Here is a 19,670-nt window from a genome sequence, read left to right on the forward strand (position 1 = left end):
CTTATGCAAGCTGGAGACTCTTTCATCATCACTATCCCCCCTGAACCAAAATGATGATGATGTAAGGAGGGATGGAGAACTGCTGGATGGAATCTGGAAGTTATCTGCATCTAGGAGGCCCCCTTCCCTCCATAGAGAGTGGAAAGGGGTGCTTGGCTCCTTTCTGTGGGGGAGGGGAGGCCTTTGTCCTATGGGATGAATCTTCTAGACAGAAAATGCTTCCTGACAACATCTGACCGTTTTTCTTTATTTCTGATGTGCGTTTATCCATTGTATTCATTATTGTATCAGTTTCTCATTGTGCTAGCCTCTCAGTGTCCCATTATGTGAGAATGGCAACCATGTTAATCTAATCAGTCAGTCAGTCAGTCAGTCAGTCAGTCAGTCAGTCAGTCAGTCAGTCAATCTATCTATCTATCTATCTATCTATCTATCTATCTATCTATCTATCTATCTATCTATCTAGGTAAGGTAAAGGTTTCCCTTGACGTAAAGTCCAGTCGAATCCGACTCTAGGGGGCGGTGCTCATCTCCGTTTCTAAGCCTTGGAGCCGGCGTTGTCCCTAGGGACACTTCCGGGTCATGTGGCCAGCATGACGACTCGGAACGCCGTTACCTTCCCGCCGAAGCGGTACCAATTCATCTACTCACATTTGCATGTTTTCGAACTGCTTGGTGAGCAGGAGCTGGGACGAGCAACGGGAGCTCACCCCGCCACGCGGTTTCGAACCGCCGACCTTCCGATCGACAGCTCAGCGGTTTAACCCGCAGCGCCACCGCGTCCCTTCCATCTATCTATCTATCTCTCCTATATTCTGTTCCTCACCCCTGACATAGGTAATAGCAGCATGACTTCTGCCCCATTCTTTGAAAGTTGCTTAGGAACTCCATTTTAAAGTACAGAAGGTAAAACATGTACGTTAGTCATTTTAAATCTCATTTAATTCTTCCACTCTCCAAATTTAATCTTATGGAATTGTGCAAAGTTTAGAGAACCAAGCTGGGTATCTGCTTTGGGTTTTGAACGTTATGTGGTGCTGTGGTGATTGGCAAATGAGCATTTTCTGTTGGATTAGAGCAACAAGGCACTTAACTTTTGACCTTCGGATGGGGTCTTCTGAAAAGTTCCATAGCAGTCCCAAAACGTGGTGGTGTGAATAGGGAGACTGCACTTTCTATGCTTGTAGTATCCTCCATATTGCTGATTTGGCCATAATTTTATCTGAGGAACAAGGACTAGGAAATATGGGGCTTGTAGAAAGTTTATAATCCAGTACTATATATATTTAATCCATAGGACATGGCATCAGCTTTTTTCCCTTCTCTTTTATGCATTAGATACCGGTAAATAAGAATAATCTCACCACTCATGTGGGGAATGGGCAGAGAAAATGAAGGGTGCATGGGGAGTTCTGTGTGGCTATTCTATTTTCTATGAGTAAAGATTTAACATTTGTTCGGTTCTGAAATGCTGTCTTACTTCTTTTTCTTTGAGTGTTCTGTGCTTGGAAAACGACAGATCACAATAAGGCCTTAAAGAATGCATGTTCTACTTTGTGCATTTTGAGTAACAGAAATGTGTCTGATATTTAATATGTGCGCAGCTGATACCTTCGTGAGTTGTTTATAATGGAAGAAGTGCCTGAAAACCAAGAAGTGTTTTGTACTGTAAATTGCTTCTACATAAACATCTGGATTTGTTAGTCTGCAATTAAGATAATTTCCCATTTTCTTCTTTTCTGTAAAGGACACAGAAGCCATGAAGAGAGCTCTGGCTTTAATCGATTCCAAGATGAACCAGGCCAAGGGATGGCTTAGGGACCCCACTGCTCCAGCAGGTAATGCTGACCGTGTCAAAATGGAATAGAATAATATAAAATAATATTACACAAGAGGAAAATGGTGAGTTTACTCCTAAAACAGATGAAAAAAAAATGCAACCTGGACTAAATTAAGCCCTTTTCCATAATCTATTTTGGTTTTGTCAGTAATTGAGTGAGCAGCATCCACATAACTAGAATTCCTTCCCAGCCAGTGGGAATCCTTCTTAGTCTCATATCTCCCCCGCCCCCCCGCATTAAGAAGTCACTGCTATTTTTCTCAAATTTATACTTGAAACCCATAGATTTCAAGTATCTGTGTACACACACACACACACAGTCGTGGGAAAAAGTAAGCACACCTTCGAATTCTATGGTTTTACGTATCAAGACATAATAAAAATCATCTGGCCCTTAGCAGGTCTTAAAATTAGGTAAAGACAACCTCAGATGAACAACAACACATGACACGTTACACCGTGTCATTTGACTCTAGAATACTTTGGTATACAGAGCAGTTCATGGTTGACTCAGTGAGTGCAAGGTGCCCAGGTCCTGTGGCTGCAAAACAAGCCCAAATCATCACCCCTCCACCACCATGCTTGATGGTATGGGAAGTTTGGGCTGATATGCTGTGTTTGGTTTTTGCCAAACATGGTGCTGTGCATTATGGCCAAACATCTCCACTTTGGTCTCGTCTGACCAAAGGAAGTTCCAGATGTCTTGCAATTTGTTCAGATGCAACTTTGCAAACCTAAGCTGTGCTGCCATGTTCTTTTTAGAGAGAAGAGGCTTTCTCCTGGCAACCCTTCCAAACAAACCATACTTGTACAGTCTTGAACTTTAACATTTAACATGCTAGCTGAGGCCTGCAGAGTCTGTGATGTAACTCCTTGCAACACCTTGATTTTTTGCAATTTCTCTGAGCATTGCACAGTCTGACCTTGGGGTGAATTTGCTGGGATGTCCACTCCTGGAAAGATTGGCAACTGTCTTGAATGTTTTCCACTTGTGAATAAGTGTCCTCACTGTAGAATGATGGACTTTAAATTGTTTGGAAATGGCCTTATAACCCTTCCCAGATTGATGGGCAGCAACAATTGCTTCTCTGAGATGATTGCTGATGTCTTTACTCTTTAGCATTATGTTAACACACACCTGAATGCTTGAGACCAGCACACCCCTAGAACTTTGGCTTTTATAGAGGTCACACTTGCTGATGATCAATTAATCAAGGGCATTTGATTAGCAGCACCTGGCTGCTACTTAGCCTCTTAATACCTATGGAAGCAGTAAGGGTGTACTTACTTTTTCACACATGGCTTCTCAATTTTGGCTTTATTTTTGTAGAAATAAAAAATGACACGGTGTAATATGTCATGTGTTGTTGTTCATCTGAGGTTGTCTTTACCTAATTTTAAGACCTGCTAAGGGCCAGATGATTTTTATTATGTCTTGATACATAAAACCATAGAATTCGAAGAAGGTGTGCTTACTTTTTCCCATGAGAGACAGAGAGAGAGAGAGGGTGTGTGTGTGTGTGTAGCATATATGCTAGCAAAATGAAGGCTGAGATACTAGGGATGCTGAATTATTATAGACTTACTATCACATTCCTTGGTTTAATGGGATAATTGCAACCATAAATGCAAATTATTTTCAGTGGAAACTTTTAGACATGGTTCCTTCAATGAAAGAAAACTGATATTATGCTAAGTATTTGTAAAATGTATTTGTCTCATTTGTCCCATCTATTCATCCATCCATCCACCCATCCATCTGAATTCTAGGCAGCTTACAGAAATGAAGTGTTTTAAAAAAAGATACAAATCAAAAATTAACTGACGATGATTAAAATACAAAGCTAAAAATTATAAAATTAAGAAGTGGAGTTACAATATATCAATTCCGAAAGCCCTCTGGAAGAGCTTCTAGGAAGCCATGAGGGTAGGGCCCACGTGCACTTCATATGCAGGCTGTTCCAGAACAAAGCGTTCAGAAAGCTTATTTTATTAAGTTATCCAAATAATTTAGCTTGGAATCTTGCTTAATTAATATTCTGGAATGGTTTCTGTTCCTGGTTATTGCATATTTATTGTCATTCTAGCATAACTCATGTTATGAAACATGATCTGAATTAAAATAAATATATATGCATGGAACCTTATAATTAATTAAATCAATCTTGGCTCTCTGTCTTGATTTGATTATGTTGCCCTCAGAGTGTTGATCATATTTTGAGTTGATGGAATCAGATAACTTCTAAAACATGCCATGCTATGCTATATAGGTTAATATAACTAGCTCATTTTAACTATATATATTAGAATGTTACCAGTTAACACTAGTAAAAAATTTTGGCTTTGGATTTGCAGAATTATATTTATTTTCTTTGCCAAGTCTAATACCTAAACTTAAAAAAAAAAAGAAAAAACCAGTGGATTGCATTTTACAGGCAGGTAATGAGAGCTTGGCATGCAGGTTCCTGGTTCTGCCCCAGGAATAACTGATATGGTTGAAGTTCCAGGGGGTCACGTCCAGTGGTAGACCTTGTCACATCAAGGGTACTGTCAGAAATACCAGCCCCTGGCACAAGGTCCTCTGGACCATGGGACAATTGTTCTTGTAGCCAGTTGGCTGGAGACATGCTTTTTGCTCTGCTTCCTCTGCTACTGAATTTGCTGCCTATTATTAAGTGGGAGACTCCTGGCTTAAGAGAGAGTGGTTTGCAGAGCTGGAGAGGCTGTTCATATATCCGTGTTACTAGTCTTTTTTAGCAGAATAGCCCTGCTTCCATGCATAGTTGAATTAGCTGTCAGAATGTTCAATAGTCAGCATTGTGAATATTGTATTAGCTCCCTTTTTTGTAGATTATATCTTTTTATGTCTGTAATTTTATACGGAAAGATTAATCATTTAGGATACCAGACATATTTCTTTCCTGGAATAAAATATTGCTATAGAATCTTCTGCATTTCTCTTACCCCACACTGTAGAGAGTATGGAAGTCTTGCCTCATTTGGACTAGGCTGGGCTGAGAACTTGTGGTTCTCCATGATCAATTCTAGTATCTTAATGCTATGCTAGCTATCATAATTTTTTTTTCAGTTTCAGTTTCTAGGAATTGGTTTTGTCCTCTAGTACAGTGTTTGCCAACCTCAGCACCTTTAAGATGTGTGGACTTCAACTTCCAGAACTCCAGTGCTGGCTGGGGAATTCTGGGAGTTGAAGTCCACACATCTTAAAGGTGCTGAGTTTGGCAAACACTGCTCTAATATATCTCAGGGAATAGAATACAGGTAAAAGGTAAAGGTAAAGGTTTCCCTTGACATTAAGTCCAGTCGTGTCCGACTCTAGGGGGCAGTGCTCATCTCCGTTTCAAAGCTGAAGAGCCGGTGTTTGTCCATAGACACTTCCGTGGTCATGTGACTGGCATGACTAAACGGAACACTGTTGCCTGCCCGCCGAAGTGGTACCTATTAATCTACTCACATTTGCATGTTTTCAAACTGCTAGGTTGGCAGGAGCTGGGACTAGCAACAGGAGCTCACCCCATCACATGGATTCGAACTGCCGACCTTCCAATCGGCAAGCTCAGTGGTTTAACCTGCAGCACCACCACGTCCCTTTAGAATACAGGTAGTCCTCACTTAACAGCCACAACTGGGACCAGCAATTCTGTTGCTAAGTGACACAATTCTGTTGCTAAGTGACAAGTTGTTAAGTGAAACATCACGTGACCGTGCTGGACTTATGACATCACTTCTGCTATGGTCGTTAAGTGAATCACCCAGGTTGTTAAGTGAGACATGTGACCACAATGTGCAATTTTACTGCTGGCTTCTCCATTGACTCTGCTTGTTGGAAGCCAGCTGTGAAGTGCACATATGGCGATCATGTGACCGTGGGATGCCATGACAGTTGTAAACACCTGTTGGTTGCGAAGTGCCCAAATGCTGATCATGTGACTGCAGGGATGCTGCAACACTCTTAAATGCGAGGATCAGTTGTGAAGTTACTTTTTCAGTGTCATCGTAACTTTGTATAGTCGCTAAACAGGGCCATCGATATGTGAGGGAATTTACATACCTACCTACGTGGGAATTTAAACTCACTGTAGTCAGTAGTGGCCAGTGACTGGAAGGTCAGTGATGGGATTGGTAAAAGGAGTAGGATTAATATATTAAGATACAGCAAGCAAGAACACTTTTTTCCTGCTTGGTGGGAAACATCTCCATCTAGAAGTTGGTCCAGATGTAACACGGAATGTTCCAAAATAAGAATTACAGGAAGTGAAACTACCTCTTTCATTCTCTGAAATTATGCGAAAATGAGAATACTTTTAAAGAGAAATGATTGTGAATATACTTTTAAGAATATGATTTTGCACGTTAGTATTGAAAATGACTTCCAGGTCCAGCTTTATGCCCAATCCTATAGAAGGATAGCTTAGAGCAACCTTATCCTGCTCTTCTGTTCATGACAGATTTTTCACTACATTCTTCCCCTTCTTTCACTGAATACTGTATCGCTTTTTGTAGAAAGAGCAACTTCCTAAAGATAAATTATGCATCAAACACATTGTCTCTATTCACACATCCTTGCTTCCTAGGGGACTCTGGTGAACAAGCCATAAGACAAATCCTGGATGAAGCAGGAAATGTTGGAGAATTGTGTGCAGGCAAAGAACGTCGGGAGATTCTAGGCACCTGCAAAATGCTGGGCCAGCTGACGGATCAACTGGCTGATCTTCGGGCCAGGTAAACAGCCCATTGCTACCAAATACATTTAAATGTATGTGGATGAAATAACAAATCCTGCCTTTCTCAAAAAAGCATCCTCCTAAAATCACTCACAGGGGAGAATTTATATCTATCTATTTTACCAGTACATGAATCTGACTGTTCAAGGAGTTAGCTTTACCCTGCATTCTGCTTGTCAAATTTTCATGGAGAGTTTCCCTCAGTTTAGAGTTGCACTAAGGTACACTTTAATTTTATTAAAGGCTTTCTTAGTGTAATTTTCCTTGTCCACAATGTCAGCCTTGTGAGGTAGTCCAAGAGGAAGCACACCCAGAAGTCCTAGCTCTAACTTGATTGTAAAGTTACATCAGCAGAGTCTGCAAGTACATCTCTCCCCTCTCACCTTTACAGTCCAAAAACTAAGCTGCCTATTTGTCTAGTCTGCAGCTCTTCCTCCTATCTCCCAAGGTCATTCCCGCATTCCATTATACCTGCTGGGGTGATCTGTATGTTCAAGTGATGGTTACATTAGTAGATTGAGAAGTGTGGCTTTTCAATTTGCGTAGACGCTCAAACATACGTATATGTGCACGTGTCTCATATACCGCATTTCTTCAGGTGGGAGAAGTCTCCAAGGCTGGTTTGAGTTAGAGTTGGTAGCCCAAAGTTGATAAGGTGAAAAATGGCATTGCACAAGTTTTTTGTTTGTGTTTTGTATCTTATTCAGCCCACTCTGCCTTTTTGAGGGGGGTTATCCTATGGCTCTTGCTCCTTGGGAGGAAAGCTATGGCAAACCTAGACAGCATATTAAAAAGCAGAGACATCACCTTGCCGACAAAGGTCCATATAGTCAAAGCTATGGTTTTCCCAGTAGTAATGTTGGGCTGTGAGGGTTGGACCATAAGGAAGGCTGAGCGCCGAAGAATTGATGCTTTCGAACTGTGGTGCTGCAGAAGACTCTTGAGAGTCCCTTGGACTGCAAGGAGGTCAAATCAGTCAATCCTACAGGAAATCAGCCCTGACTGCTTGTTGGAAGGACAGATACTGAAGCTGAAGCTCAAATACTTCGGCCGCCTAATGGGAAGAGAGGACTCACTGGAAAAGACCCTGATGCTGGGAAAGATTGAAGGCAAAAGGAGAAGGGGATGGCAGAGGATGAGATGGCTAGATAGCATCACCAATGCAATGAACATGAATCTGAGTAAACTCTGGGAGACAGTGGAGGACAGGAAGGCCTGGTGTGCTATGGTCCATGGGCTCACAAAGAGTTGGACGTGACTTAACAACTGAACAACAATCATATGGCTCAAGACCGAACAGCATTTTGTTCTGTTATACATAGAGTCACCATGAGTTGTAAACGACTCAACAGCAACTAACAACAACATCTTAAATTCCAAGTGATCCCCCTTTAGGATAAACACGGTACTGCACATTCATGGAAAGGCAAGGAGATGTCTTCATTATATTTTTAATGGAAGTGTTTTAAATGTCGTACTCCCATTGTTTTATTGTTTGTTTTGTGGTAACATGTTTTATTGCCGAGGAAGAACAGGATAGAAATAAAATTAGTAATAATATTTTTTGTGGATTTTTTTTCCATTTCACAATAAAGACTGCCATGGGAAAGCAGAAGTGCCTTAATTAGGCAAAGTCTGTTCCTCTTCCTATTGTTCCTATTTAAACACCCCTCTCTGTTGGGTTTCATGTCCACCTGATGCTGCTTAAAATGTCTGTAGGCCATCAGCAAGCCACAAGTTGCCCTGGATTGCTCTGTTTGTGGCCCATATAACCTCATTCACATTTTCCTATCATCTTGCAGCTGGCAATGGAAGAGAGTCCAAATCTCTGCTAAATCCCTTATCTTGTCTTCATCTCATCATGAAATGTTCCCAATTTCCTTTAGATGGATTATTTAAGGAAAACAAATAGTGCATAATTACTCTTTACTGAGTAGCTCTCAGAAGAAGGGGCAATAATCCAGAAGATGGCAGGTTTCCAGTATTTGAGGTGGGACAGGTTTTGCCTCATCTAGCAGCTGTTGGCTACATACCATCATCTGGGATCCTATATTAGCTCCTTCTGAATTATATGTACCCAAGTCAACTGTTGCAAATGTATCTGGGGATTTATATGTCTTTCTCTCCCCATGAATAGGGGACAAGGTGCCACACCTCTAGCAATACAGAAGGCTCAGCAGATCTCTCAAGGGCTAGATTTACTAACAGCAAAAGTGGAAAATGCAGCTCGCAAGCTGGAGGCCATGACCAACTCTAAGCAGGCAATTGCCAAGAAGATTGATGCTGCTCAGGTACTCACAGTGTTGCCATGAAGAAAGAATAAAATGACCCCTCTTTGTTCTGCCAAAGGATGGTGGATACGCTTAAAATGAGTCTGATTTCTGATATTAGGCTTGATCATGACTTTAGTTGCTGTAATGATCTGAGAATGATTGAATTCAACAGTTGCGAATCTTGTTTATTCTTCCTGTAGGCTCCCTATAAAATCACTTTATGCCAGAACTGTAGTTTTAATCTTGAGAGAGACTTTGGCTGCACCAAGAAAACGTGAGCTACGTTGTCTGTAGTTGAACTAGTTTTGACCCAAATGGTGTTTCAGTGTTAGAGCACAGGAGATTTAGACTGTAAGTAGACCATTGGGTTATCTGTTGACACCTGTTTCTTTATGTGAAGAGCTGGCTAGCAGACCCTAATGGGGGCAGCGAAGGAGAAGAGCACATTCGAGGCATTATGACTGAAGCCAGGAAAATTGCGGAGCTTTGTGAAGATCCCAAAGAGAGAGATGATATTTTGCGGTCCTTGGGGGAAATCTCTGTTTTAACGGCTAAATTGTCAGATCTTCGGAAGCAGTTAAGTATTGACCTCCTGAAAAATCCCTGTTTTTCAGTTACCTGACTCCCACCATATATGTTCCATTGCTTTAAAGAGTTCATGCTTTCATGTTGGAATAGTATTGCCTCTGTGTTTCTGTTCAGTAACATGCTATTTGTGGGATAAGAAGCTCTACAGGCATATGAACAGCAGGCATTTAAGGTTCTTGTTCCCAGGTATCTGTGGTAAATAGTTCAGGGCAAGGCAGGGAGGGAAGATGGATTTCTGTCAGAGTTCTTTGCACTTCCAAGCTATAATAGTCAAGTGTTGTTTGGAGGACACCTTGAGAATTGATGATAAAACTGAGACAGGTTTGCGGTTTCAGTAGTGCCTCCATATCTTTAGATGTGTCTAAGGGAAGTCTTCAGTCAATAGTACTGTAAACTGAACCTTCCTTAGTGACATTTGTTGAGCTTTTTCTGCCTTATTATTCTTGCTTTCCCTTGTAAATATAATCTTGGGTCACCACTTAACAAACCCATTGGGCATTGTTAAATTGAATGAAGAACGATGCTCAAGCTTATAACTAGCTGATCCTCAGTTCTTGTACTCAAACTTTGTCTTGTTAATAGAACATTTTGCAATGTTTGCTTACTTAACAGTGTTTCTTTTCTCAATAGTGGGAAAGGCGATTCGCCAGAAGCCCGTGCATTAGCCAAGCAAATAGCTACGTCACTTCAGAATTTGCAGTCTAAAACCAACAAAGCTGTTGCAAACAGCAGACCCGTCAAACCAGCTGTTCATCTGGAAGGCAAGATTGAGCAAGCTCAAAGATGGATAGACAATCCCACAGTTGACGATAGGGGTGTAGGTAAGCTGTGTAAAATTGCTTCCTGATGGAGCATGAGCAGCAACTTCTCTGTGATGTGGCATTATAGTAACTTTGGGAAGGTGAGCCTTTCCTTCGATGGCCGACCATTATAATTCTTGATATTGCTCAACCTCATTTGCCCTTTTGCGCAGCTTCTTCCTCTTGCTTCCTTACTGAACCAAGAGAACACCTAACAGAAAGGTGGATAACTTTTTATGCAGGCCAGGCTGCCCTCCGGGGACTTGTGGCTGAAGGGCGTCGTCTTGCCAATGTCATGATGGGACCATACCGTCAAGACCTGCTTGCCAAGTGTGACCGTGTGGAGCAGCTCGCGGCCCAGTTAGCTGATTTGGCAGCAAGAGGCGAAGGAGACTCTCCTCAAGCCAGAGCTGTGGCTGTTCAGCTTCAGGACTCATTGAAGGTAAAGAGAAGGAAGTTAGAAGACTTCCCCAGCAGATTTTCAACGGGTTTGTCTTCTTTAACTTAGACACAGGCCATAGCATAACTTTGGGAAAGGAAATGAAAATTCTTAATGCTTAAACTGACTTTGAGAAATTCAACACAGTATCTGACATTCCTTGATAGATACAGCCCAGGATTACCGTATTTATCTATCCATCCATCCCTCCATCTCCATCCATCCCTCCATCCATCTCCATCCATCTCCATCCCCATCCATCTCCATCCATCTCCATCCCCATCCATCTCCATCCCCATCCATCCATCCATCTCCATCCATCCATCTGTCATCATCTACCTACACTAATGCTCATAATTTCTGATTGATGGGGTGGTAGAGGAAGATGGTAGTGCCCTCACTTTATCTAGCTGATTCCACTTCCCAGTTTGCTAAAACTTGTTTCCTCTTCCTCCTCCACTTCCTCAGCACAGTTTGAATCTGGCCTCTGTGTCAGTCCCTGTCCTGTCTTTTAGCTCCGGTCAGAAGATAAGGCAGGGCTTTAGGATGGGTTCTGGCCAAATGCCACACTTGTGCCTGAAGCTGTATTCTAGAAAGGAAAGGGGGGCAGATGGGGACAAAATAAAAAACTGGTATGATTTAATGCCATTAAGTAGTTTAAAATTGATATCGTCAATTTAAGTCAACATAACTAAAGACAATGTAATTAATGTTTGTGTATTAAGAAATCCCATGTTGCGTCAGATTAAAATTTGAGAATTTCTTGCCGGGGGCACAGCCTAGGGTTTAGGAGTTGTAAGCATTCCTAGGGCCATAGTTAACAGACTTCTGCTGGAAACCCTGACATTTCTTGCTCTGTTGAATATGGGCAATTGTAGGAGGCTTCTATTTGAGTTCCCTTTGCAGTGCTTGGAAAGTTGAGTGAAAGCCCTTTGCTCAAGAGGGGGAAGTTGGGGTTGTGGGGGCCTGGGCAGCTCCACCCCTCCTTCTCATGAGGATGCACCCTGTCTTGGCATAATACTCAAACAGGGCCACTCCCCAGCCACATTAATATATCTCTCAATGTGAAATTTCTTAATTCTTGTTAAGGACCTTAAATCAAGGATGCAAGAAGCTATGACCCAGGAGGTTTCTGATGTGTTTAGTGATACTACAACGCCAATCAAACTGTTGGCAGTAGCAGCCACTGCTCCTCCAGATGCACTCAACAGGGATGAGGTAAGTATGTGTCTGGAATTCCACAATTGGCCACCAGAAGCTTTTATTTCCACCCGTTACAGCATGCACTGCTGTAAAGTGAGAAAACTGCCTTTAAGCTTATGCTCAGACCAGTGTGAAGATGCCAGTCTTCTAGAATTCCATATCAGTGGATTAGCAGGATTTCATCAAAACCTTTTTATTTCTGAGTCCAACATTTTATCTTTTAAAATTTGGTTAATTTTTGTAAATACTGTTATAAGTAATTCAACTAGATGGGAGAAAGTCAGTGGATTTCAAAGGTTAGGTTTGGGAGCTAAGCAATATGCTTAATTACCCAGATTCTCTGCACACCTAAGGCTAGGGGAAAACTCTGCATATTTCCATATCTCTTCCCATGTTATGCCCAATTTTGGAAGTCCTTCCAACTGGGTTGGGAAGACCTGATCTCTTGGTATACCCACTTGTTCACCTCTGGTGGGAAGAAGGTTTGCTGTGCATTTCCAGCCTGGGATTCCTGCTGTGGAAACAGCAGAGAAGGAACCTGCGGTTAGCTAAGTCCAACTCAACACTTTGCTGTGATAATAGGGTGCTTCTTCCATACATATGCCAGCAGCCCTCACTGGACAGTCCTGAAAACATTTCTTCAGCACGAAGTAGAAGTAACCTTTCATCTTGGTGCTGCTATGCTATGTGAGCAAAGTCAAATGAGGTTGATGCTGCATGAAAGCAAGAGGTAGCAGTGGCTGCAGAATGAACTGTGGTTTAGCTGGACTAGACATGTTGAGCATTCAAGGACATCGCTCACTATGGATGCAGTGACTTGGTTAAGTTGGTGAGAAATGTTCCAAGATTCTTATTTTGTTCCTGCTTCAGTGCATTATCTTTGATGACCAGCAACTGAGTGAACTTCCTCTACTGTTTTTTTTTAGTTTATTGCTTATTGATTAGTCAAACAGCCTTATGAAAATATGAACACGTTGTTTAAAAGGGCCAGAAAGTTTTCTTTGTAGTGCTTATTCTCCATTAATCCACTCACACAACAGTGGCAGAGATTATCTGCTATGATAGACTAAGCAGTGATTTTCCTGAAAGAAAAAATGTTTCAGTGTTTCTACTGAATGAGCCTTTGATGAATCTCTAAAATATTCTTAATATTTTACTACCTTGAATGAGTTTGTGTAAGTTGGTCCTGGCTCATTTTAAACTCTTGAACCTCTTTCAGTTTGTAAAGGATGTATTTAACCTTTCAGGTCTTTGATGAAAGGGCAGCCAACTTTGAGAATCACGCAGCCAGACTTGGGGCTACTGCAGAAAAGGCAGCTGCAGTTGGAACAGCCAACAAAAATACTGTAGAAGGCATTCAAGCAACTGTGAAGTCAGCAAGAGAACTGACACCTCAGGTTGGTCTCTCTCTCTGCATCACACCTGCCTAAAGTTCCCTGTTCAGTTGTATGGCTTTGGGTTAGATCACATCTATGAGGGAGAACAGGGGAACGGTGTGTTAGATAGCTATACCTTAGGAACCCACTTGCTGTATCCGGCCAGATGCTGTTCCAGAAGCCATCAGCTAGTCTAGTGGGGGATTCACGAGCAGGCCGTGAAGTCAGTAGGGTACCCTGATTGTTTGTCTCCAGCATCTGGTGATGAGGTATTCAGAGGTTCTATTAAGCCATTGTGACTAATAACTCTTGGAAGACTTGTCCTCTGTTAATTTATGTTATAGCCTGGGAATGGTAAAGATTTCCCAAAATGAGATACCAGCTTTTCGAAGTAATTTTTGAACTTCAATGATGTTGTATATATTCTGTTCACTTTGTAACCGTTGAGAGGAATTTACAAGCAAAACTTTCTGTCTGGGAGCATTCTGACCCAGCTGTCCTGGGCTTTCAGGAAGTGATCTAACCTCAAATGGGTTGGAAGTCAGACCACTTCCAGAACACCTGGAATGAGTCTTTCCAGAATTGTGTGCAGCCTTTTGCATATCTCTATTTACAAGCAGAGTTCGTTTTGCTCCCATTCCATTCTGCAGTTCTCAAAAGCCAGTGTTTCAAACACACCCAGACTTCCCCAGGGGGACCTGAGTTGCAACTACAACTTTTAAAGTTGCTAGGACTGCCCCTTCTTGCAAAGAGAAAAACAAGTATGACCTCCCAAGCTGAGGTAGTTCTCCCTTCCCTGTGAGCTATAATAGGCCATGAGGGGCAGGAGGCAAGCAAGGAGGTGAGAGGTTGAATTCTCCCAAGCCCCTTCATCTCATCCATGGACCTGGAAGCTATCTAAAGAATCCAATGAAACAGTAATCTTCCTAAATCAATACCCAATATTGTGGAATGTAAGTAATGATCATAGAATCATAGGGTTGGAAGGGCCCTTAGAAGTCTTCAAGTCCAACTCTCTCACAGGGCAGGAATCCTCAGACCATCCCAGATAAATGGCTGTCCAACCTTTATTTGAAAACCACCATGGTGGGAAGGTTGGAATCCTGTTCTTCCTTCATCCTTCTGAAGAGCAAGTTGGTGCAGGATTCAGCAGAGCAGTTCTTTGAAAACCAGGAGATAGCATCCTTCACTGTGTTCTTCTCATTTAAACTCATGGCCTGAAAGGGTTAAGAGCATTTTGGGAATCTCAAATCCTTTAAAGAGATTTGAAGCAGTCTTCAAATGTCACACCATTCCTGAAAATCCAGTCTGGTGTCTATTCCAAATGACAATAAACTTTCAGCTTATGGGCTGAAAAAGAAAATTCCAGGGGATTTGCTTATTGTCCTTCTTGGGATGTCTTTCTATGTGCAGGTAGTATCTGCTGCTCGCATCCTTCTGAGGAATCCTGGAAATCAAGCTGCTTATGAACATTTTGAGACCATGAAGAACCAATGGATTGACAATGTGGAAAAAATGACAGGTGAAGTAACAATGCTGTTGCAACTTCTTGCAGCCAAATCATTGGTGATTACTCTGTAATACAATGGACAAAGTGTGGAAAGAAAAAGGAAGAGGATTGTTAGTTGCTATTACTTTGCACAAAGGAAAGGAGGAGGAGGAAAGGAATGCTGGGGACAGAACAGGCATATGATTCTGGTGTTTTAGAAAAATCATATAATATATACCATTATATATTGGTAACACCTTGACCTAGAGCTGATGACTGCCCCCATCTGCTTCTTATAGCTGTTAAATAGCCCTGGGGTAAAACAGGGCAGCCACTCAGTTCTATGGAGACTACCCCCTCCTGTAGATGTGCCACTCCTGTCATAGTACCTCACCGAGGTGGTCCAGGATATCACTGCCAACTATAGCTCAAGCTGCTGAGAGATCAAGCAGATGTAATACTTCTGTCCTCTCTTTTGGAGGAGGTTTCAGAGGTCATCTCTCAGGTCAAGCAAAGCTGGTTTGGTCCCCAGACAGAAAAGATTTGAGAAATTTTTCTAAGAATTCTGTAGCTGGACTCTCAAAACACCATACCAAATAGGGGTTATTTGTGAATAAACAGTAGTTGGCCAAACATTATTTTATGATTCATGTAGGTTCAGTCAATAGTGTGTCTCAGTACTGGGCACACTATTAAGCCAAGAAATACAGTCTCCTTTCTACCTTTTGAAATTCCATCCAAACTCTCTTAATGGCCCCGGATTGTTTTTTTTATAAAACTAGTTTGAGGGATTCTAGCTTTCTTCTTCCTGCATATAACCACCATGTTTTCTTAATGTAACCACCCACAAAACCCATTAATAGTGGAGTATATTACAGAATTCATGAGTGTAGAGACTTTCTGGTGACAAGAGGAGATGGTTAAGAGAGCAGAGCTGAAATTCTTGGTACCCCAGATTTTGAGCAGATGCCCATCCTGTTTCTCCTTGGGCAGTCTGATCAAGTAGTCTAACCTGTTGTTGAGCCACATGGTATATAAGGGGGAGCTCTGTCTTGAGTAACGCTTTCTACCGTCATGTACATAAAAGGAGGCAAACTTTTCAATTTGTGGTTCCAGGCTTAGTAGATGAAGCAATTGATACCAAGTCCCTGTTGGATGCCTCTGAGGAAGCCATTAAAAAAGACCTGGACAAATGTAAAGTGGCAATGGCTAATGTGCAACCACAGATGCTAGTAGCGGGAGCCACCAGCATTGCCCGGCGAGCTAACCGTATCCTGCTAGTGGCAAAGAAAGAGGTGGAGAACTCAGAAGATCCTAAATTCCGTGAAGCTATTAAAGCCGCCTCTGATGACCTGAGCAAAACCATTTCACCGATGGTGATGGATGCTAAAGCTGTGGCAGGCAACATTTCTGATCCTGGTAAGTGTCTAGTCAGGCTGTCTCAAACCTCTGGCCTTTTCACTTAGTTCCTGTGGAGCTGCATTGAGAAATAAAGAGCTGTTGACAGCTTGTGGGGTTACTTTATTCCCTCAATTAATGCAGCAGAAGGAGCTCTACAAAATTAGGCCAGTGTAGGTCTGTTGATGCGTCTCTCATCGAGTAGCTGGTCTGAATAACACAACATTCAGTGTTGCAGGGCTGAGAAATGGAAAGTTTAATATTTGCTTTGTTTCTTCATCCTGCCAGGTTCTGGTTTGATAACCTCTTGCTCTTCAGTCTATAGCATCACTAGAGGGTTTTGTTTTTACTTCCATCTAGCATCTCTGAAAACAAGTGACTTTCTGAATACTACTGTGCAAGGGCCCAGCTGCCACTTTGCAGCTGGATTTTCAGCCCAGAAAGTCTGCTTATTGGGGATGGTGGGGAGCTCATCCTGTTTCTGGTGTGTTATTTGGGAAAACTGAAACTCTTCTTTCCCACCTTCTAGCAAGGCAGAGGCACAGATGTGTAATGGTACTTGTAGCTTCTTTTTTTTTTCATCAGAACAGAATGAAATTTGCAGGAAAGGAAATTTCCACCATGACAAGGAGAACATTCAGCCCAGGTCTTTTCAAGATTCAGCTTTTTTACCATAGCAGCCACTTGCTCAGACTGTTTCTGCAGGGTTCCCAATAATCCTTTGCCAGCACCATTGGACTGAGACACACACACACACACACACACCTGCTTCCCCTCTACCCATCCTCAGTCTCTCTGGTAACACTGACTCTTAAACCTCCATGCTTGTTAAGGGGGATGGAGGATTCCACTTCCAATAGTCTTGGAAATTGCCCTTTGAACGGGCCTTGGAGATGCTGGAACGAGGTCAGAGGAGAGGCACCATAATAATATCTGAAGATCTGGAGAACAAGTCCTATGAGGAAAGGACAGGTGTGATTAATTCCAAACGGGAAGGGAAAATGTTCTAGTGGTCTAAAAGGTCCACATGCCAGAGGAAGTAGATGTTTCCTTTGTTGAAACCAAAATTAGGATAAGGACCAAACGAAATTCAGGCTAAATATTAGGAAGACTTGCCTAATGGAAAGAGCTGCCAAGGAGTGTAATAGTCTGCCTAGAAGAGTGGTGGACTCTTCCTCTGTGAGATATTCAGAGAGGGACTGGAGAGCCATCTGTAAGAGATACTTGAGCAAGATTCTTGTTCTAAGCAGAAGGTTGGGCTAGATGGTCTGTAAAGTGCTATCCAACCCATGCATTCTATGATTATCTGGTTCTGAGGACATTCTAGGGACAAAAGGCAAGACAAATAACACAGTTATAGTTATTTTATCAATAAATAATTATGCATTTATATTTATGAAGAATAAATAAAATATAGGAAGACAGACACATCGTTCTTTTTACAATTATTTACCTAGTTAACAAAATAGAAGCTAATAATAATAGTCTGCCAAGAAAACATTGCGAAAGCGGTGTCCCCCCAAAGGGTCAGACATGACTCAGTGCTTGCACAGGGGACCTTTCATTTTTTTTTTTTACCAAATAACAAAGAAGGACTGATCTAAAAGGCTTTGTATAGTAGCAAAACTGGGATCACTGATTTGAGGACAGATATGTCAATCAGTCCTTCAATCCAGTGCTCCCAGGTTCCACCCAGATGTTGTGTTCTTTTGCATTTCCTCTTTTTGACACATTTGCAATTTTCTGACTCCTGAACTACAGACAAGACAGGAACCCCATGCAGGATTTTGAATTGTAGATGGGCAAGGGAGACACCTTCATTCCACCTTGAATGAATTAACTGAACTGTCCCTTGGGTTCAGGTGGTGCCAAGCTGGTGCCCAGCCCTAGCATTACCTGTTAGATTCAAATACTTTTCTAGTGAAACTTTAATTTTTTTCTCCACCAGGTTTGCAGAAGAACTTTCTTGATTCTGGATACAGGATTCTAGGAGCTGTAGCCAAAGTCCGAGAAGCTTTCCAGCCCCAGGAACCAGATTTCCCACCCCCTCCTCCTGACCTTGAGCAGCTTCACGTAAGAGCAGCATTAGGTAGCATTGTTAGTAAAGGAGAATCTGAACCTGCAGCTGTTTGTGTAGAGCAGTGGTTTTTAAACTTGGCAACCTTAAAATGTGTGGGCTTCAACTCCCAGAATTTGAAAAAACTCTGGTTTAGAACACGTTTGCATGTTTATATGGTTGTGACTCTGTTGCAGGGGCTAAATCACTTTGCATCTGAGTTAGATTCCAAAAATACTGACAACAGTATTTGTTTTCTTTTTCAAAATAACTTACAACAGGTTTCTGGGGTGCACCATGCTGTTTAATTTCTGTGGCTCTTCTCTGACCCTTGATTTGAGCTAACTCAAATCTATTCAGGAAAGCCAGCTGGGAAAAATATCAGGCTAGGGTACGGTATGATTTGTTGAGGAAAAGCAGCAGTTCAAGACATGCATGCCATTCTGAGCTTACAGTCCACGCCTACAATATCTGTTGTAAATGTATCCATAAATAGAAATCACAGCTGGCAATCTAAAAGGTGAACAGGAAGGTTCTTCTTTAAAGATTTAAATTGGTGGTTGCAATTAATTGCAATGAAAATGTTCACATTAAATAAATTGAGTTCTGCCTCAGCAGCCTGAAAATTCTGGCTGTTTTCTTCTCACTTGGTGTCGTTGCAGAATATACAGCTGCCGCAATAATTTGATTTTAATTATTGATCTATATGCTACCTTTGTTTCAAGAGCTCCCTGGTACTCAAGAGCATGCTGGCTGGGGAATTCTGGGAGTTGAAGTCCACACATCTTAAGCTTGCCAGTTTGAAAAACACTGATTTAAATGGTACTGCGTGGTCATAGGAGATTGATGTGAAAATGTGCTTTTGAATCCAGGAGCTGCATGATGAATGTTACACCCTAATGAGAGACCTGCCTTGCTACCTTCTGCTCTGCCCAGAAGAATGCTTTGCACCTTCCTCTTTCCACCTACATTATGCAGATTAGCAATTGAGAAAAGCTGAGTGCTAGGATGAAGAAGATGCCTCTTAACAATTGACAGATCAGGAGATAGTTGTATACAGATGTGCACAAAGTAGATTTTTATTTTGCACACAGTCTTCTGAGTCATAAGAAATGACTCTATTATGAACATTAACCAACAACAGTGATTAATCTGAATTTGGAAAGTGAGGCAAAAAGCATTAAAATGTCCATCATGGAATTTGCTGTGGATCCAGCTACTGAAACCAAATGCTTCTTTCCATAGCTCACCGATGAACTTGCTCCTCCAAAGCCACCTCTGCCCGAAGGGGAGGTTCCTCCGCCTCGTCCCCCACCACCCGAAGAAAAGGATGAAGAGTTCCCAGAGCAGAAGGCTGGGGAGGTGCTTAACCAGCCCATGATGATGGCCGCAAGGCAGCTACATGATGAAGCGAGAAAGTGGTCCAGCAAGGTAAGTCCTTACAGTACACCTCTGCACTGAGGCCT

General features: G+C 42.0%; 2 protein-coding genes across 3 annotated transcripts in view; both read left to right on the forward strand.

Moving 5' to 3' along the window:
• Window positions 1-19,670, forward strand: part of ZSWIM8 (zinc finger SWIM-type containing 8) — a 746,829-nt gene that overhangs the window by 614,789 nt on the left and 112,370 nt on the right. The window lies entirely within an intron of this gene.
• The window catches only part of VCL (vinculin), a 79,330-nt gene that overhangs the window by 47,348 nt on the left and 12,312 nt on the right, over window positions 1-19,670 (forward strand). For both annotated transcript variants that reach the window (XM_063307641.1, XM_063307642.1), the window contains exons 7-18: window positions 1,748-1,838; window positions 6,433-6,580; window positions 8,720-8,873; window positions 9,256-9,431; window positions 10,074-10,264; window positions 10,486-10,685; window positions 11,772-11,900; window positions 13,133-13,282; window positions 14,675-14,783; window positions 15,867-16,169; window positions 18,097-18,221; window positions 19,450-19,635. In XM_063307641.1, the coding sequence (XP_063163711.1) occupies window positions 1,748-1,838; window positions 6,433-6,580; window positions 8,720-8,873; window positions 9,256-9,431; window positions 10,074-10,264; window positions 10,486-10,685; window positions 11,772-11,900; window positions 13,133-13,282; window positions 14,675-14,783; window positions 15,867-16,169; window positions 18,097-18,221; window positions 19,450-19,635 (1,962 nt within the window). The remainder of the gene's footprint in view (window positions 1-1,747; window positions 1,839-6,432; window positions 6,581-8,719; window positions 8,874-9,255; window positions 9,432-10,073; window positions 10,265-10,485; window positions 10,686-11,771; window positions 11,901-13,132; window positions 13,283-14,674; window positions 14,784-15,866; window positions 16,170-18,096; window positions 18,222-19,449; window positions 19,636-19,670) is intronic.

Source organism: Candoia aspera, chromosome 6 (assembly GCF_035149785.1).
Source record: "Candoia aspera isolate rCanAsp1 chromosome 6, rCanAsp1.hap2, whole genome shotgun sequence".
Classification (NCBI taxonomy): Eukaryota; Metazoa; Chordata; class Lepidosauria; order Squamata; family Boidae; genus Candoia; species Candoia aspera.